Below are 20,845 nucleotides of genomic sequence, written 5' to 3' on the forward strand. Positions count from 1 at the left end.
CATTGGCAACCCGCGACTTCCAGAAAGTTCCCATGGCCAGCAGAAAAACCCCGCCCAACTCCATGGAAAAACCAAGTAGTTGGCAACCCTGATGGAAGACAAGATAGTCTTTGAAAAGGGAAAATCTTTCAGGTAGCAACACAATGTCTGGTATCTGGGATGCATCCTTAGCAGTGTAGACAAAATAACTGGGCAGACTGAATCAGTTAGGTCTGTTTTCTTTCCAATACACGTTTACCTTCTCAATATGTTTTTAACATTCAGTAACAATTGTGATTGCCAGATATTTGGTTTAGCTATACAATATCTGCCCATAAAAAAGATGCCAAGTGCTGTTTTTTCCAGAAAGATTTCAAAATGAAGTGCCTCTTAGTAATCTTAATGTTCAACCTTAAAAATATTTTTTGCAGCTAATTTTATGGACATGTTTTTCGCAGTTCCTAATAGGTGTGAAGTACTAATGTAATAGGTTAAACAGAGCCCTGAGCTCTCTGAAGATCTGCTGCACACACCACACAGTACTTCAGTAAACATTAAGTTTACTTTAATTATTTCAGCCAGGACTGAATGGCATGAAGGAGTAGCCTGGTGTTTAGGGCAGTAGACCAAGAACCAGAGAAGCTAACATTGAAATTTCCCATTAATCCTCCTTGTGATCTTTGGGCAAGTCAGTTTGCCCTCCGTTGGCTCAAGTACAGCTTAGATTGTAAGCCCTCTTGAGCACAGAAATAATTACAGTACCTGAATTGTTACTTGGAACCTGGGTTTGGAGAAGGTGTGTAATTTAAATCAAAATCCAACATGAAACATTATTACTACACTTTTAGGGTCATCCATTTGGATTCCTGTGCAGACACTGAAGTGGACCTACACTGTCAACAAGGTAAATATTGCAGTTTTTGGGGGTTTTTTTTGCTAGAGAAACAATTTCAACATGTAGCATGTGGCTTAATTTGTACTAGCCTAATGAACAAAGTTGTGAAGTGAAGTTATAGAAATGATTTCCTTTAGCAAGCAGGATAGAGTCAGGCACAGAAATGAGTGATGTCTTCACATGTTGCTGGGACAAGACATAGTAACATAGTAGATGACGGCAGAAAAAGACCTGCACGGTCCATCCAGTCTGCCCAGCAAGATAAACTCATATGTGCTACTTTTTGTGTATACCTTACCTTGATTTGTATCTGCCATTTTCAGGGCACTGACCGTAGAAGTCTGCCCAGCACTAGCACCACCTCCCAACCACCAGCCTCGCCTCCCACCACCGGCTCTGCCACCCAATCTCGGTTAAGCTTCTGAGGATCCATTCCTTCTCAGCAAGATTCCTTTATGTTTATCCCACGCATGTTTGAATTCCGTTACCGTTTTCATCTCCACCACCTCCCGTGGGAGGGCATTCCAAGTATCCACCACTCTCTCCGTGAAAAAATACTTCCCGACATTTTTCTTGAGTCTGCCCCCCTTCAGTCTCATTTCATGTCCTCTAGTTCTACCGCCTTCCCATCTCCGGAAAAGGTTCTCCCAGAGCTCAGAAGTTTACACTGAAGTCCTGAGCATATCTGGCCCTTCCCACATGCAGCAGTCTCCTCAACTACTCAGTTTTTTTTTTCCTGCTGTGAATGGGTGCTGTATAAATCTCTCCTGATATTTTTTTTTCTATAAATTGCTTTTTTTCTTCCAGTATTGTTTTTCATTGTATTCGTTATTTTTGTTTACTTTCTTTTGTTTCCTTCAGTATGTCACTGAGGTCAGGGTCAGACCCTGCCTGAAGTGTAACAGAAATGACTTCCAGAGCAGGACAGAACTTCACTGGTAAGTTATTTGCTTGGAAATTGCTTTTAAACTTGAGAAAAGGTAGACAGAGTTAAATAGGTAATCTCAATGTCTTTATTTTAAGTTACTCTGCTTATTTAGCAAAGGCAGTTTAAGGAATAGGGTTTTGTTTGTTAGTCTCTATTACAGTTTCATAGGCTAGCAGTTAAGGGACTTTTTTGCATTGAGTGTCACATGTTTGATTATGTGTCAGTTGGTGAGAGGTCTCAGGGCCAGATGCACTAAACTTAACGAGCCATTAACGAGCAAGTAGTAAAACCTGGCATGCACTAAAGGCCATTTTCCGATCGATCACGGTAGCAGCTAACAAAAACAGAATGCAAATGATCCAAAGGAGCTGCACTACCGTTGCAAGGCTATTATAATGAGATGCACTAATGTTTACCAATTCCCCTTACCGTGGAAAACCTAATGTGAGGTCTGCACCTCTCGTTAGGCTGGGGCTGCTGTGAACGGACCCATGGAGACCAGTGGGAAAGCGCCTGTAAAAAAAAAAAAAAAAGAACAAGCTGCGTGTCTCAAGTGCTCGTCAGGGACGTCCTTCTAAAGTGCCTAACATGGACGTTCTTCAAGGACGTTTCTGACGTGCACTTGGCTTTTTTTTCCCCTTCTGACGCTGCCACTCCCCCCTGCATTGAAATGACAGCTTCCCGCAGCCCCTGGCCTCCCCGTTATCCTCCGCACCCCCGTGGCCCCACCCCCGCCGCTCCCCTGAGGTTGTCGCCGCCGCTCCACCCGCCCCCTCCGTCTGTCACCAGGCCGGGCCCTCACAGCGCCTCTCATTTCCGTGTGAAGGCGCTGCAGCAAGCAACAGCTGATCGCCTCCCTTCAGACTTCCCTCCTTTCCTCCCTGGCCCGCCCTCGTCTAGAGCATTAGATAAAAAGCTGCAACAAATATATTTAGAGGAAAGTACAATGGCGCTGAAGGACGTACAATCGACATTGCAGCAGAAGGTGGCGTATTTCGAGGCAAAATTGGATGATCTGGAGAATCGCAGTAGAAGGAACAATTTGCACTTAGTGGGACTCCCGGAGACACTATTGGATTTATTTTATTTTATTTATTTTTGTTACATTTGTACCCCGCGCTTTCCCACTCGCTCAATGTGGCTTACATATTATATACAGGTACTTATTTGTACCTGGGGCAATGGAGGGTTGAGTGACTTGCCCAGAGTCACAAGGAGCTGCCTGTGCCTGAAGTGGGTATCAAACTCAGTTCCTCAGTTCCCCAGGACAAGAGTCCACCACCCTAACCACTAGGCCACTCCTCTTGCCCTCTTTTTTGGAGGAGTGGATTCCGCGGGTGCTGCAGCTTGGAGATCAGTTTCAGCATTTTTGTGTGGAAAGAGCACATCGGATTGGACCAATCAGATCGTCAGCGAACCGACCAAGAGTGGTAATTTTTAAAAGCCCAAACTTTAGACATAAACAGCAGATTCTGAATGAGAAGCGGAAAGGGCGCCAACTTACATATCAGGGACACAATATATTGTGCTTCCAGTACTACTCGCAGCATGTGCAACAGCTACTGAAAGCTTTCACACTGGTGTGCACCGAATTATACAAGAAAAAGATCCGCTTTGCACTCCTTTATCCAGCTAAACTGAAGATTACGGACAATGGCACGACCAGACATTTCGACCAGGTGACGGAAGCAAGAGCATACCTGCAGCAAATTAATACAGAGGCGAGCTAGGAAGAGATCGGGCCGCAATTGCTGCAAAGGCAGTAGGACTGTATGAAACTACATAGGCCTGTTAGGTCATCAGAAGAGGTGGGGTGGCTGCTGATTATGGTAGGGATAATAAGGTGGGAAAGAGATGTGTGTGGGGAACGTCTGATTTCAGGATTACCTATTGAGTTCTGTATTAGAAGACTGTTATATTGGGTTTAGGCTTTACGGAGATAGGAACGATGGGATATTTATGGCATATCACAGTGAAAGAGATGAACATATATGATTTTTAAAAAAGGCATAGAAGGAGAGGAGGTGTGGGTGACGGAGGGTGACTTGTCCTGATGTAGGAAGGGGAAAGACAATGGGAGGGGGGAAGGGGGGAGAGGGAGGGTGGGCATTCGATACAGAGCAAAGAGACGGACATGGAGGATGGATGATGATATGCAGATTTGGGTTTTGTGTGGGAGTGTGAGCGGGAGTATGGGAAGAAGCAGGTGTTCGTTGGATGTATGTGCGGGGATGTTGGAGCTGGGGCAACATGCTCGCTTAATGATGATATATATACTGTTGACAATCAGAGTGTGTGTGGCGATAACGTAATGGGACTGAAAATATACTCTTGGAATGTGAGTGGTATATAATTGCCCATTACAAGAAAGAAAATACTTCAGAATTTGAAGAAGAAGGGGGCGTCAATAGCTATGTTACAGAAGACGCATATCATCTCTGGAACATAAGAAGTTACAAATTTGGTGGATAGGCAATATGATAGAGGCCCCTGTGGTGGGGAAAAAAGCAGGGGTAGTGATCTTATTCCATAAGACTCTTCAGGTGGAAAAACAGCATATATATGTGGATCCCGAAGGGAGATATATTGTGGCTCGAGTAATGATAAATGGAGCATCTTTTCTTCTGGGTAATGTGTATGCCCCCAATGTTTACAATAAGCAATTTTACAGGAACATTATAAGCAAGCTGCGGTCGGCTAACCACACGGAGCTGATCATAGGAGGAGATTTCAATATAGTAGCGGACCCAGTCATGGATAGATCTCACACAGTTCATAGAACATCCATTGATGTTACAAAGGGCATACCGCTGTTATGTGATGTGTTGGTAGTAGATGTTTGGAGGATGCTGCACCCGGCAGTTAGAGATTACACTCATTGCTCTAGGGCACATCACACGCAAGCTCGTATAGATTATATGTTGGTAGATGAGGGGAGTTTTGCTAGGGTTCAGGCAGCGGTTATAGACCCAACAATTATATCGGATCATGCAGCCATATTTATAGAATTGAAAGAGCGGGGTTCACAGATCGCACAGAGAAGGTGGAGATTCCCCCCAGAATTATATTATGATCAAGAATTCCTAGCATTTATAAGGGATAAATGGATGGATTATAAGGTTCATAATGGATTATAAGGTTCATAATGGGGTACATAGCCATAATACAATTCTTTACTGGGAAGCAGCGAAGGCTGTTTTAAGGGGGGAGATAATTGCATATTGTAGTCAAAAAAAGAAACGAAGAGACAAGGATATAATTAGGCTGGGACGACAATTGACTACCTTACGGAGAGCATATGATATAACTTCAACAAACCAAATTCGAGAGACACTTTTGGCTACTCAAGCAGCTCTCAATGAACTGTTGCATCAAAGGGCGATTAAATCGGCTGCCTATTATAGGTATCAACTTTATAGATATGAGGATAAACAGAGTAGGCTGTTGGCCCAAATGGTGAGACAAAAGACAGGCATGCAAAGAGTGCTGGCCTTATGTCAGCCTTCGGGAAGATTGGTACACACTGATGAAGAGATTCAGCAGATATTTTATGAATATTATAAGACACTATATGAGTTAGATTCAGCAGATGAGTTGGACCCAGGGATGTATCGTAGTAACTTAGAGTTACCAAAATTGTCAGATCAACAGAACATGATGTTGAACAAAGCTATAGACCCTGAAGAAATTCGAAGGGAGATAAAGAGAAGTGCATTGAATAAAGCACCGGGCCCGGATGGGTATCGGGCTGAGTTCTATAAGCTTCTGGAGGTAGATATAGCAAAGCCACTGGCAGATTTTTTAAATACATCTGTAGAAGCTGGTAAGCTGACGTCATCATTAAGGTTAGCAGATATAATGGTATTTCTTAAGCCACAAAAAGATCCGACTAGGCCAGAATCATATAGACCTATATCGTTAATTAACTATGAGGCTAAGTTATTTGCAGGGATTATGGCCCAGTGTCTGGCAAGAGTGTTGTCAAAGCTTATAGCGTTGCCCCAGGTGGGTTTCATCAAGGGTCGACTAATACTTAAAAATGTGTGGATGATCTTGGCATCATTAGAGTGGGTACATAACAAGCAACAGGACTCTTTACTAGTAAGCTTTGATGCCAAAAAGGCATTTGATAGGGTTAAGTGGGAATTTCTATTCCAAACATTACGCACATATGGATTTGGGTTTTTTTTTTTTTTTTAAGGCAGTCTCCACCCTTTATAACGGGCCCATGGCTAGGGTATGGGTCAATGGTGTCTATACACAGGCATTTCCAACAAACAGGGGAACGCGCCAGGGCTGCCCACTGTCCCCTTTACTATTTGCTCTAACATTAGATCCATTGATTCGGGAGATTTTCGGGGACCCTGAGATTCCTGGGATCAAAATGGGAATTTAAGATTTCAGCTTTTCTGATGATTTATTCGTCCACATATCTAACCCATGTCAATCTCTGCCGGTGTTATTGGACAGCTTTGCTGAATATGGGGCATTTTCAGGGTTTAAATTAAAAATTCAAAAGTCGGAGGGCTTGCCCACTAACTCTTCGTTGCGGAATCGATGGGGGGGGGGTTCCATTGAGATGGACAGCAGAGGAATTTACTTACTTGGGAGTCCGGTTGACTGCAGATTCTGGTCTATTGTATAGGAAGAATATAGATAGACTTATGCGGGATACGAGACAGCAGCTACTACAATGGCAGCATTTACCATTATCTCTGAGTGGGAGAATTAGTCTATTTAGTATGATAATTTTTCCTAGATGGCTATATGTCCTTAGACAATGGCCATTATACATCTTACAGAAAGATCTTAGACAACTTAGATCAATGTTATCAATGTTTGCTGGGGAGGCAAGAAGCCTAAACTTAAAATAGAATATGGAGGATGGAGATTGAGGGGTTTAGGATTACCCAATATAAGATGGTACAACTGGGCATGCTTGTTGAGACATTTGGCGGATTGGGTGTTGGGTACGGAGATGTTTACACCTTGGGCTTTGGAGAGAGATCTTTTCAGTCCCCTTCACCCACATTTCTTGCTCCACGTGTCTAATAGACGTATACCTAAACTGTGGAGAAAACACATTCTTTTACAGGCCATGAGGCGTACCTGGCAATCCTTACTTTTGATGTTGCATAAGAACCCTTATTGCACTGATATGATACCATGTTGTAAATATGACATGGACGTGTCACTGCTTCATATGCTTTGGACGTGCCCATATATAAGAGACTTCTGGAATAGGATAATGAGATATTGCGGATGCTTACTACATAGCTTCATTTGGCATCCAAGGATATTGTGTTAGGAATGGTGGGGGGTAGGAGCCCACTTAGACGGGCAGAGCGCTCGCTGATTTATAAAGCCAATGTCATAGGGAAGCAGTGTATCCTATAATATTGGACACAGGAGATGGTGCCTTCCTTTTGGCATTGGAGGAATGCCTTTCATGCTATTTTTAAAAAGGAATCCAGGGGTGATCTGGGAAATTACAGACTGGTAAGCCTGACATCAGTGCTGGGCAAAGTAGTGGAAATTATTAAAAAGAATAAAATCACTGAACACATAGACAAACATGGTTTAATGGGACAGAGTCGACATGAATTCAACCAACGGATGTCTTGCCTCGCCAATTTGCTTCATTTCTTTGTGTGAATAAACATGTGGATAAAGGTGAGCCACTTTGATGTAGTGTATCAAGATTTTCAGAAAGCAATTTGAAAGAGTCCCTCGTGAGAGACTCCTGAGAAAATTAAAAAGCCATGAGATAAGAGGCAATTTTATGGATTAGGAATTGGTTGATGAATAGAAAACAGAGGTGGGGTTAAATGGCCGATTCTCTCAGTGGAGGAGAGTGAATAGTGTGGTGCCCCATGGAGCTGTCCTAGGACTGGTGCTATTTAACATACTTATTAATGATCTGGAAATGGGAACGACAAGTGACGTGATTACATTTGCATATGACACAAAACTATTCAAAATTGTTAAAATGCATGTAGATTATGAAAAGTTGCAAGAAGACCTTAGGAAGCTGGAAAGACTGGGCATCCAAATGGCAGATGAGATTTAATGTGGACAAGTGCAAAGTGATGTGCATTGGGAAGAATAATCCAGAGCGCTGTGAGCAAGTAAATAAACTTTGAAGCTAACTGAGGGCCTAAGGAGACGATTGTTTGTGAGAAGTATCATACATGCTTAGACCATTACACTTAACTTCTGAACTCAGGGAGTACTATTCTGTCCTGGCAATGTATTATGACATCACCCACTTGTGTGCCTGATCAATCCTTCTGGCTGTGGAAAACATCCGTTACAGGTCAGCAACGGTGTCTTTCAGCTGAGTTCTTAGGGTCAATATTGAGCCTGTATCAGAACAGAATTTATTTATTAGGATTTATTTACCGCCTTTTTGAAGGAATTCACTCAAGGCGGTGTACAGTAAGAATAGATCAAACATGAGCAATAGACAATTACAGCAGTAAAAATATTCAAAAATAATACAAAGAATTGGCATAACAGTTACCAAAAGACCTCTAGCAAATTGGCTGTTATCTTGCATCCAGCTCTATCATGAGCAAATGAGTACTATGTTAAACACTAAAGTTAAGTCTCATCAAATCAGAGCTAGTAGGGCTGTCCTAAAGTCTGCTTAGCATTGTAAAGCGGCAACTTGATCCTTATTTCAAATCATTTGTCACTACTGCTTGGACTAAGTGACAAAAATAAAGAGTTCCTTTGGTCAAGGTGTGCTGGCCGGAGTGTCTAAGTGATCTGGCAACTCTCAACCTGATTTTTCAGTGGGGGCTGCTTCTGAATATGAAACATTGTGTAAAAACATGAGCTCCCTAAGCTTGAATCACCCGTTTGTATGCCTGACTCAGTGCTGCTTGTCAATGAAAAAAGCGTTGCTGCTCATCTGTAACATGTTGTCCACAGACAGCAGGATTGATCAGGCACACAGTCACTCCCACCTCCCTGAGTGTTGCCTTAATTGTTAAAATTTGAAACTAACTGAGGGCCTAAGGAAACGACTGTGTGTGATAAGTATCATACATGCTTAAACCGTTACACTTAAGTTCTGAACTCAGGGAGAGCTATTCTGTTCTGGCGATGTATTATGACATCACCCACTTGTGTGCCTGATCAATCCTTCTGTCTATGGAAAACACCTGTTTAGGTCAGCAACAGTGCCTTTCAGCTGATCTCTTATGGTCAATATTGAGCCTGTAACAATCAGTGTTTTATTAAACACTGCTCATTGTGGGCATTTTATACCTGGATGTTCAGTGCTGGGCCATACAGCACAATGTATTCTGGGTATAATCTGCCAGGGATTATCTGAGAACTGGTAATATACAGACGAGTAAAACTGCCCAGATAAAGTTAGAGCAGCCTTTTTGCTGTCCTAACTTTATCTGGATAGTTACCCTCTTAGTGGTCTGAGTATCGCCACTATCTAGGTAAATCCTGGTTTCACCCAAACTCCATCCCAAGACTGCTCAGCCCTACTTGTATAGTACTGTGGAAGTCTGGCCAGATATTCAGTAGCACTATCCTGGTAAGTGCCACTGAATATCCAGGTTTGGCCCAGTCAGTGGAAATTATCTGGGTAAGAGCCTCACCTACCCAGATAAGTCCCACTGAATATTGACCCCTGAGCTTTTAAGCCTTTTTTTTTTTTCTTAAACGGTTCTAAATTGAATTGTTTGTCTTTCTTTACACAGGAATCCAATGAAACATTTTTCACTTTTCTTCTCTCAAGCTTCAGAAAGAACTATAGTCATTTCCACTGTCAAAGCAACTTCATGGTAAAAGCAATTCTTTTTTTTTTTATTTAAAAAAAAAAAAAAAAAAAAAAAAGCTTTTTTCAGTGTATAACCTTTTTTCCCCATTGTTCCCACCCTGTATTGGAAACTGATTGCAGCCAGTTCTCCAGTTTCTAGTGTGAAAGGTCTCTGTTTCAATAACCCTTTTGTGGCTTATTGCAGCATGCTTTCATCCTTTTAACCTGTTCTTAATGTTAGTAGTATTGCTAATATCTTTTATTGTTTTTTTTAAGGGGTAGGTAAACTTTTTTGTGGACAGAATTATTTGTAATGTACTTACCAATGGTGTAGCCAGGGTGGACAGGGGCCCATTCAAAATTGCCAGATCATGTCTCAAGCTCGGCAGTCAATGGCAATGTTTCTGGGCTGATACCACGGCCCCCTGTGCATGCTCAGTTTAAAGGTAAGGGCAAGGCAATAGTGTATAAATCTGGGCTGTATGCCCTCAGTGTCATCACTGTTCCTGTGCTCAAGCCTAGCACTGAAAATGCTGGGGAGTGTAGGAGATATCACTTCACAAAGACCAGTGTCTATTGGGGAATGGTCTTCCTCCCACACAGGGTCCCTGAAGCTTTGGTACATCCCACTCTTCTGGACTGGTCTAGCAATTTAATAAAGTAGGTGAAATTTGTTCTTATTGTTAATTTCCTTTCCTTGATTCCTGCTAGATCAAATCAAGGACATGCCTGGGAAGATTGCAGGTGGAGGTTGCCTTTCGATATCACCTAGTGATGTAGGGATCCTTTTACACTTATCCTGGTGGTGATTTCAGAGAGAGTTTCTCAGTCCTCAGAAGGCTATGAGCCTGATGTTTTCTTTATAGTGTTGTACTATGATGTTCTATAATGTAAATCTGAAATGTGGATTTATAGTATGGGTTTATAGTGTGGACCCCTAATGTTGATCCATAGGGTTGATCAAGGGTGCTGAACATAAGAGTAGCCATACTGGGTCAGACCAATGGTCCATCTAGCCCATTATCCTGTTTTCCAAACAGTGGCCAAGCCAGGTCACAAGTATCTGGCAAAAACACAAATCATGGCAACACTCCATACTACAAATCCCAGGGCAAGCAGTTGATTCCCCTGTCTGTCTCAATAGCAGACTATGGACAAAACTGGAATTTGTCCAAACCTTTTTTAAACCCAGATGCGCTAACCACTGTTACCATATCCTACAGCAAAGAGTTCCAGAGCTTAACTAAAGAGTTCCACAGTGTTGATGATCCCTAATATGGTTTGAGTGTTTCAGATTTGCTTTGACAATAAATAGGAGTCCTGCAAGTATGGAAGAAGTTGCCATGGGAATTTTACAGGGATGGAAGAAGTTACTGTGGGATTCCTGCGGGAGTGTAATCAAAATCTCTGGTGGCTGCAGAATGAGGCTTGAAGTGCACTGAGAGAAGCAATTGGAGCATCAGAATGAGGCTTGGAATATATGGAGAGAGGCAGTTGGAGCGCCAGAATGAGGCTTTGAATGCCCACAGAGGCAGCGGGAACACTCATTGGTTGTATACTGATGATCTCCAGGCTTCAGCGCTGTATAATACTGGTGGTGATATCACTCTGCATCCTCCTGCTGATTGAGGTGCATAATCTGCTTATTTGGACTGGTCTAACAGGGCTCAAGGAAAGTAAATTAGCAGGTAAGAACAAATCTAACCATCAAAGTTAGACAGATTAAATATTCAATTTTAGCAATTAAACTTTATATCTATATATACACACACTATATTTAATACAAAAAATTGACAAACACTACATTTAAACTAGTTGCAGTATAAAATGAATGGACAAATAAATAATAGCTTCCAGGTCTACCAGGTTCATTGCAGTGGAGCACTAAGAATACGCACTGTCTCATTTGAAAGTTCTGATTTCTACATTTCAGCATAGTTAAATCCATTAGTAAAATCTAAGGGACCCTTTTACCAAGTTGTATTAAGCACTGACACGTTCCTAAAGCAGCTTAAATTGGCATACTTCAAGTCGCACTTTGACATCCTGTGGTAACTTCCAAAGTAGCGTGCACTGATCCACATACTAAAAAAAATTTAATTTTGGGGGGAGGGGGCAGAGAGTGGGCATTCCTGCACTAAACAGTACATCCATATTAGTGCATACTAACTTTTTATCGCAGGATTAAAGGGTAAAGGTTCATGCATTAACAGTGTTGTGAATGAGCGTAAACTAGCTTGTGCAAATTAACACCAGTGGCAGACATTGTTTGTGATAGTATTCATTGGTCACTATATTATTTTATTTGCATTTAAAAACAATACATCAGGCTTTCTGGGCCAGGCGACCCCGACCCTCCAAGCACCCAGGCTACAAGCGATGACTCCGGTTTCAGTGCTAAAAAATAAAATGGTACTGGAAGATGACAGACAATTTTTTTAACAGACTTGGAGAGGACTGTTTCATGGACTGCCTATTTAGGGAACCTTCTAATCGGTAGCAGCCAGACTACCTTTCAGGATGTCAACTCCGCTGGGAAGCCACCTATGTGGAAGTGAAAGCTGCAGTTCTGGAGAGAGCAGGCTGCACACCCAAAGCCTATTGACAACAATTTCGAAAGGAGTATCTATTACCCCTTGAACTGTTTCCAGTTCAAAGAAGTGGCCTGGAGATGGCTCCAACCAGAGGGAAAGACTTGCCTAGAGATAAGAGTGGTTCTCCTCGAACAGTCCTGGAGGGGCTACCCCAGTCCATGAAACAGTGGGTGAGATAGCACCTTAAATTGACGCCAGAAAGCTCTGTGGAAGCTGCCAAAGCCTTTTATCAAATGTAGCCAGAACCTGAACACTACAAGGAGAGCAAGCAAGCTGGGAGTCCCGGGAAAAGAAGAGAGAGTCAGATCTGAAAACCCAAAGGAGCAGAAATCTCTGGGAAAAGGGGTCAACGATGGAGACCTTCATCCCCACTGTTTATTTATTAGGTCTGCCATCTCTGTTGCGCAACGGAGCCATGGCCCTTTTACTACCCTGGACAGATTTGCCTATCCCCTCTAGATACCCCAACCTGGTATCTGCTGTTTTACTTGAACCCCTCTCCACGCCCCGGGGAGACCCTTTTCCACGGAGGTGTGCAGAGGGTTTGTGCCTCCACAATCTGTTTGCGGCGTTGTGGAGGCATCAGAAGGCTCTGTTCCAATCTAATTCCCATGACCACAGCTTTCTGTCTATCTGGATTTAAATGATTCCTTGGCCATTTGTGTTCCCACATATATTCTATTAGAATCTAACAGTATTTTGTACACAGAATGAGTGTCTGGTGTGTGTATAGCTTAGTTTGTAAAGTAAGTAACAGGTGAGGAATACTTGAAAATAAAGACAGAGATAGGTTTCAGAAAGAAGGCTTTAATCTTACCAAGTGTTCAATCAAGTACAGACATCTAACAGATTCTGGATTCAATTGCACAGAGCTCTGCCGTCTGAGAAGTGTCGGGGAAGACTCCGAAATTAAGCCAAAATCTCCCTTCTTTTATACCCACAGATCTCAATAGAAGTCTATGGCAGGACCTATTTTTTAATAATATTTCACAATTTCTGAGATCATACTTTCGCATCCGGCCAGGTGCTTCCGTTCTTGTAAACAACTTGTTCCTTAATACCAAAAATATCTGTTCTAGCTATTACAAATTATTGTGCAACTTCCTCTTTTGTCAACATGTTTTCTCCTCTGCCAGAACATCTTATTCTTAGCATATCAGTTTCACTTCCCCTTTTTCTATTATCTTATGATCTAAGTTTCATCTTATAGAAAGACAAACTCCATTTTAATAAGTGCTACATTCAATTTGTACCTGATTTTGTTAAGACTCATCTATAAGGCCATTAGTAGGTTATCAGGCCTAGTCAGTTCTTTTCAGCTGCACAAAGCTATGTAGCTTGGCCCACCACTATTCCAGTGGATATATCTTAAACTAGAACGCATATTAACTTGCAGGAAAAGCAAGTCCTTGCTCAGCCAGTCATTGATTTTTAAATCCAGCTGGTATTTTTACAGCCTGAGTCCTAAAATCTGGCCTTCCACCCTTCCGGTGGGCATCCAGTGAGGGCCTCTTGCTGTAGTATAATTATACATTCCCCACTTGTCACCCCCTCTGGAGAGGGGTGACACAAAGCTCGTCAAGCTCGTCATCATCCATTCCAGAAGGTGGCAAGCTATCAAACGAGAGGGGGAGTTTTACTCTTATGGATTGCTAGCAGATATTATGCAAGACAGAAAACTTCATTCTTAGGTGGTATATTTTGGGCATATGGAATTCCCTTTATATTACCCAACCCCTTGGGCCTTAATCTTGATGTTACCCCTCTTGAGGCTTACTCAAACCTGTAGTGAGAGAGGTTTTATGAATGGGACAAATCCATGAGTTCATCTACAAAATCTCATGAAGTATAGGTATGTGGGTAATAGCAATTTAAGGTGGATCGTACTAATAAACACTTTCAGGTCTTTCTATGGCTTCTATTGTATCTGTAGCGTAGTGCATGGGGAGATAATCTAATGTATCTATCTCAGTGGTCTTGGGAAGGAATAGTGGTTTTGATTAAGCATTGTTATGGTGGCTCAACAAATGTATGGTTAGTACTCTGATTGCAGGCTGTTTTAGGTTGTAGGTATTCAGAATCCTTAAATAAGTATGAGGTTGTCTTATACAGCAAAAAGGGTCAATCCTAGGAAAATTTATATTAACAAAGGTCATGCATGTATCTTGACATATGCATAATGACCTGGAAGTATGGGAAGCATTTTATATATCCGTTACCCCACTTGGAGCCCAGTCAAACCTACAGAAAGACATGCAACTTAAGTAAGCCTACACCAGAGTTAAACAATTGCATAACTGGTTGATACTAACAGGGTTTACACCTACATTATGATATCATAGCCAGTATTAGGGTTTGATGTTACCCTTGTATCTGAGCAATATCAACTTCAATTTAAATTACATAAACAGAAATAACGGGGAAACTCTTAGAAAAACAATTAGAACAATAAAGGACATAATAGGAAAATAAAAATAAAACCTTTTCAATATATAGACAGGATTACTGCTAAACTGAAAATAAAACAAAATATGAATCTATAATGTCCATAAACAGCAACAGTAATTCTCAAATTAAGTATCAGTTCTAAAGTCTCTTTCATCGATCATGGTTGAGACGGTGGAAGCGCTGAAGAATCTGGACGGAGATCTGGAAGATCTAACAGGGCTGGATTTTCAGGCTGGCCTGCTGAAGGGAGTGGCTGGTCTTGAGATGGTTAGGCTGGTAACATCTGGTTCTGCGGCTGAGTAAACACGTATATCTTTCACATGGACCCAAGACTTGTGGTCCAGTAGTTTGCAAGGTGTAAAGATTATTGCCACAACCTTAGGGGATCTAACATCATTTGGGCCTGGATAGATCTTGAAGACGTACTTGTGGTGTACAAACTTGGATCCTTCCATGTCTTTATTCTAGGCATGCACCATCATAATTAGTCCATAATCAGAAATGAAAGACAAGGTAAACATGGAGAAAACAGTGCTAATGAAGTGCAAAAGCAAAAGGGAAACCAATTTACATAAATAGCAATAGTATATATGAAAGTATATCTCCTGATTGGTAGGGGTCAACTGCAACCCTCTTAATACTAGGAATTGGGATCTATATAATATATCCCCACTTCTGGCTTGCATAATGTGCGAGACAGATTGGTAATTTTTACGAAGACATGATCAAATAACAATGGTTAAGTATATGGAACAAAAGAAAAGAGTAAAAATTAAAATTTAGAGATGATGTTGATTGTTCAAGTTATTGAGGTATGGAGGGTCAGGATTATGGTGCACAAAAATAGTCAATGCATTGAAATCGATCGCCAATAGGTATGGAATCTTCACCTGCGATGACTAACATTCACCAAGGGTTGAGCCCTCAGCTGCAGGAGGCCAGCAGGACTTACGAGTTAGATGATTCAGAAAGAAGGGTAGAGGCCAAAGCTTGTCCCAACTCCAGTCATTGGAGAGCCTGTCTCTTTCGTTCATGGACCAATTGATGCATCTGTTGAAACTCACACTCAATAATGTCTCGTATCTCACACCGGGTAATGTTGGGGTCTGTGCATCTGCCTTTTAATCTAGCGATTCTTTGCTGTAACATAGCCTTCAGATCAGATATATGATCGGGTAGCTCTTCTTTGCTAGCAGTCTCCTTGGTGAGGGACGTTGACGGAATTCCTGTATCCATTTGGGGAAAGGCAAAACTTAAACAGACCAGCAGTGCAATTTATGTGGTTAATTTATTGAATGAAGTCATAATGCTAGGAGGCGGGTCGTGGGTATAAATGGGGGCCAGGAAGGAGGGATGGTAAGAAACAAAGCATCGAGAATGAAAAAACAAAAAAATTAAAAAAGCACCCTGAAGGGTGTAATGGAAAAAAAGAAAAATAAAAAAAAATAAAACAAAATATGATACATCTGAATTGCAGCAAGGCATATTCAGAAGGCAATGCCAGAAAAAGGTTCCTTGAAAAAGACTAATGAAAAAAAACATTCAAAAGTGCAGACACCATTGATTGACCTTCACATAGAGTTTAAGTAACCCTTTTCAATCAGACAAAGAAGTAGGAAGAAGCATATCGCTTCAAGACAAAACCACCACGTGGCAAGAGTTAGTTGAAGCAAGGTGTTAGTTAAATACAGAAAGCATAAATTCCAGGACCGTTGCACACAAATAATCTACACCAGTTTTTTTCACTAGCACTCGCAGTTAAAGACAGAGAGATAAAAAGTGCAATAGTTGGCATTCAAGGGGTTATTGTGATCACTTGTGTTAAATAGAAAAGAATCAGAAGGTGGAGTGCATAAATTTCCTTATTTATGTCTGAAAGCTTCACCAATTCTCTGTTCAAGAATACTACAAAATCTATGATCAGCGCAAAATGCTTCCCCCAAATGGCCAGTTCAAGGGAGTATTTCTCGCATTTATTCCATAGAACGGATAAGGGCTATTAAATATTGCTTCTTTCTCAGACAAGGAAATAATGAAAAGCTTTCAGATATCACACATACCATAAAGAGATTTCAAAAATAAAGGCTTTATATTCATGGAAAAAAACTAAAGAAGTAAATGTTACATCAATTTAATGAGCAATACATAGCATTTATTTAAAAGGGATCCCGTATAAAGTAAAATGGCATAAATAAGTCAGTTAAGGTATTTTATAAAAAAAACACAAAATGAATATCCTCTGGGGATCGCTCATCCCTGCAGTTGATAAGAACTCCCCAGGGAAGGTATGCATAAAAGCAAATAAAGAACTTGCTGACTCAGTTAGGTCATTTGTATGGTACCATAAATATACACATGCAATTAAACCAAGAGAAATATAAAATAAAAACATGTTACCTGCAATAGAAACAGAAACATCACACCAACACATATACAGAGAAATGGTTTCTGGATACTAAATGAGGAGCTGAGTACTATGAGTAACTGTGAACTACAAAATCAGATCGGGTTCGGAATACGCCTAGTCATTATGGACGGGTGGGGTGGGCGATTTTGATTTCTGGGCCAATGTTGAACTGGCAGAAGACATTTAGATGCATAATGTCCAATTTGACGGCAACGGAAACATGCCACACTAGCACGGCGATAGGGACTAGATTGGGAATCCTGGTTTCCAGCTTTAAGGCCTCTGCGATTGTCAGCATACCTGAATTGGGGGTTATGTTTTTCATAATCTGGCAAATCAGGGTAAACACGAGGGCAAGTAGTAGGTGAACTGGAACTAAGGATAACAGGGTACCTAGTGCCATGAGGAGAGGAAAGCAAATATAGGGTGGACGGGGTGCTAGAACTAGAAGGTGTGGAGGGGCTGATCTTAGAGGACATCTTAGCCTTCAAATCAGCAATCTGCAACATCGTGAGATTCCTGTGCAAAACCTGGTCCCGGCGGACCTCTCTTTGCCTATTCTCAATTAGTTGCCTACAATAGTGAAGGATATGTTCCCGAACCTGTGGCCATTCCATGTGTTGTAAACCTATCGTCTTATCTAGGTTCTTCCTGACCTTAGAGGGTAAGGTCTGTTTAAGTAAGTAATAGAATACAGGGAGAGCATTGTCTGAGTCAAATCTTTCCTCAATCTCATCATGAAACAACTGCTGCATCCTAATTAGGTAAGCTTCAATCAGTTCTGACCCCACCTCCCATCGTTGTGAAGTGATGACGGAGAAATCTTTCTGGGCAGGGAAGGAAGTACGTATCTCTTGAAACAATTTTTCTTTAATCACTGTCAAGGGGGCACTATCATACTGATTCTCAGTCACAAGTTCAGCATAGCCTGCTTGTGTGAACAAATCAGTGATGCTAGCATGGGCGGTCCTGCCCAATATGGCCTTCATATTTCCTACTGAAAGAGCTGTCCCTAGAGTGGCCTGTTGTAGTTTTAGTAGCCACTTGTTCCCTCCTTTAGTAATATTCGGGAGTCGCAGAACAAGGCCATTCAGCTCAGTTGCAGACAGGGGAGTAGTAATATACTCTGTATGAGGAAGACCAGCTGACATTCTATTCAGCAGGGGGAAAAGATTTGCAGCTCGGGAAAAGTTTAGCACCCTCTCCCCAGGAGGGGGTGGTGTGAGGGTGATCATATTGATTAAAATATCCAATGGTGGAATTTCAGCAATGATCTAGAACGTAGGTAGATAACTGTGGGCTAGAGCAAATATACATGAAACCCAGGCCTAGAACCAGTGGTTTGAAGCCATAAGTTAAGGACGGGACAAAATAAGTATCAGTGATAGTTGTATAGTTGTATAATAGTGAAAATAAATTATATAATAATTTTTTTCAGAGCCGCTATAGAACCCGATTTTGAACACAGTCCTAGGACCAAGGTTTCAGAGAATACAGTAGAATTATGAAAAGAGCTAGGGGCGGTACGCCAATAGTTTACAAGAGCATGCGATACTCACGTGTCTTCTATTATACTCAAATTCTGTGTAGGAGGTCTAAAATATAAATGATCAGTCGGCATAAAGATCTACATACTAGTCGACATACAGAGGAGAGGTATAGAGAATTCATATTAAGATAAAGGTAAAGATAAGAATATACGCTAGTGTGTATGCAACTATGTATAAATACTGCCTTCCAGGGTAAGCCTCTGGTCAAGAGCCAAATAAGCGCCTCATCAACCACTCTAGTCAAGAGCCCACTAAACGCTTCATCAACCACCAGGAGCCAAAATACACGCATCCCCGGTGCCAGGAGCCACAATACACGCTCACTGGTAGAGCCCTAAATCAGGGAGTGCACCCATCAAGGGATTCAAGTACCCGTGAAAAAGGTACAGTGAATCCGGAAGGCAGTAACCCAATGAGTTTTCACGTGCTAGGAGCCTTAAACGCATCAAAAACGCATCAACTGTGACAAGAACCCTAAACGCTTCAACCAGCTCCCACTGGGTTTTCAATTAATCAAACTATAAATTTACGACCTCTGATTAGACTAGCTAGTAGGAAACGGTACAGAGGCGTCCCTCAGGAGTACCGGTGCTACAGGTTCTAGCCTAATTGGAAAAGAGGCAAGTGTTATAGACTGGGGGGCCGGGCACACCCTGAAAACTGGGTGGTATTAATGGCCCAATCCCTAACAATTTAGGTACCGTCATCCATCCAAGGGACAAAAATTTTGCCCCGTAGAGGGGTGTAAGCCCTTCCCCTTACCTTTCGCCGGGCATCGGTACGTAAGCCAATGGTTCTAGCGTAACACAAATAGGAATGAGAGTAAGGGTATAGTATGTATCAGGGAAGAGTCCCTAAAATATACTTCAGAAAAGGAAAAGAGGGGTGGGTGTGGATCATTAAAAGGAGTTTAGCCTGTAACAGGAAAAAAACTTTTGGGCACCTTATGGGCGGCGGCCGATCCAGAAGACTTTAAGGATCCAGCCACGAAATAAAAATAAAGTGTACATATTATATGGTAAAAACTGGGCCTACCTAATTTGTAATGTAAGGCCAAAATAAGCTGTAAGGGTAGGTTGGGAGCTGTATATGGAATCAAAATATAGACTTTAAACAAGACATGAAACTACTACATACTATAATAAGAGGAACAGGGGAGAACCATATATGTAACTGGAACACCGATTTCAACAAAAGGCAAGAAAATGTATATTAACAAAGACATTATAACATGTGTAGTCCGGAGCTATACCCCTAGAATAAATGGAATAAAGGCAAATACATATTAAATGCTTTTGGGGCTGGTATCGGATAGGTTGGAAGTAGCATCTAAACAGGAAAATATAAGAGAAGCATATATTATAATAAATTCTCAAACAGGATGCCAGAATCGTGGTGCAAATATGACAGGTTAATTACCCATAAATATGACAAATTAATACCCATACACTCCGAAAAGGAACATAGTAAATAAAATAAACCCGAATGCGATGGCAGGAAGCTTTTGTGGTTAAACAGGTGAAAGGGGAAAAAAAACAAATTAAAACATGTGATTCTTACACCAAGAACTTCCAATGATACGGCATAAAACATACATACTAATCAGTGACTGAAATGATATGTCTAAACGATGACAAGCAGGACAGCTGCAGCATTAGAAGGAAAGAGAAGGTTGGGTTATAAAGAACCAACAGGAAATAACTGAAGAAGTTAAGCAACGCTGTATTCTCATGGTACGCAGCCATCATCTTCTCAACCGGAAAGGTAAAACATATTTTATATGCATCTCTGTTAAGGTAAAAGCAAAGAAATGCTGCTATATAGTACATAATACTTCTACTATCATATAAGTTATACAAGGGGTTATCTAGCTCTTAATGAAACAATACACCATTGTAATTTCATATCTAAGTTCACAATGCTGTCGAGTAAAAACAGAAAACTTGTTATAAAGACTTACACAATTTAAAAGTGATTGTTATTCTCAGGACGTGGAAATTATTCATTAAGAAACATTATAACATAACTCATTACTGCAAGTGTTTAAAATAGGCCAGTCCAGGCTGTATGCACTCGGAGGACGAAAACCACAATGCAAGCGAGGAAGTGCAGTATTTCCTGTAGATAACGTTATAATATAGTCAGGCTCACCGATGATTAAAAAGTATTAAAAAGCATCCTGAAAAAAACTAGTACGGTGCAGGGGCTGTTACTTATATTTCTTTTAAACGAGTACACCATTAAAACAGAGCACAAGAAAC

General features: G+C 41.3%; 1 protein-coding gene across 2 annotated transcripts in view; it reads left to right on the plus strand.

The window, feature by feature from the left end:
• The window catches only part of PGAP1 (post-GPI attachment to proteins 1), a 195,037-nt gene that overhangs the window by 53,292 nt on the left and 120,900 nt on the right, over positions 1-20,845 (plus strand). For both annotated transcript variants that reach the window (XM_030209280.1, XM_030209281.1), the window contains exons 9-10: positions 828-883; positions 9,527-9,610. In XM_030209280.1, the coding sequence (XP_030065140.1) occupies positions 828-883; positions 9,527-9,610 (140 nt within the window). The remainder of the gene's footprint in view (positions 1-827; positions 884-9,526; positions 9,611-20,845) is intronic.

This window comes from Microcaecilia unicolor, chromosome 7 (assembly GCF_901765095.1).
Source record: "Microcaecilia unicolor chromosome 7, aMicUni1.1, whole genome shotgun sequence".
Classification (NCBI taxonomy): Eukaryota; Metazoa; Chordata; class Amphibia; order Gymnophiona; family Siphonopidae; genus Microcaecilia; species Microcaecilia unicolor.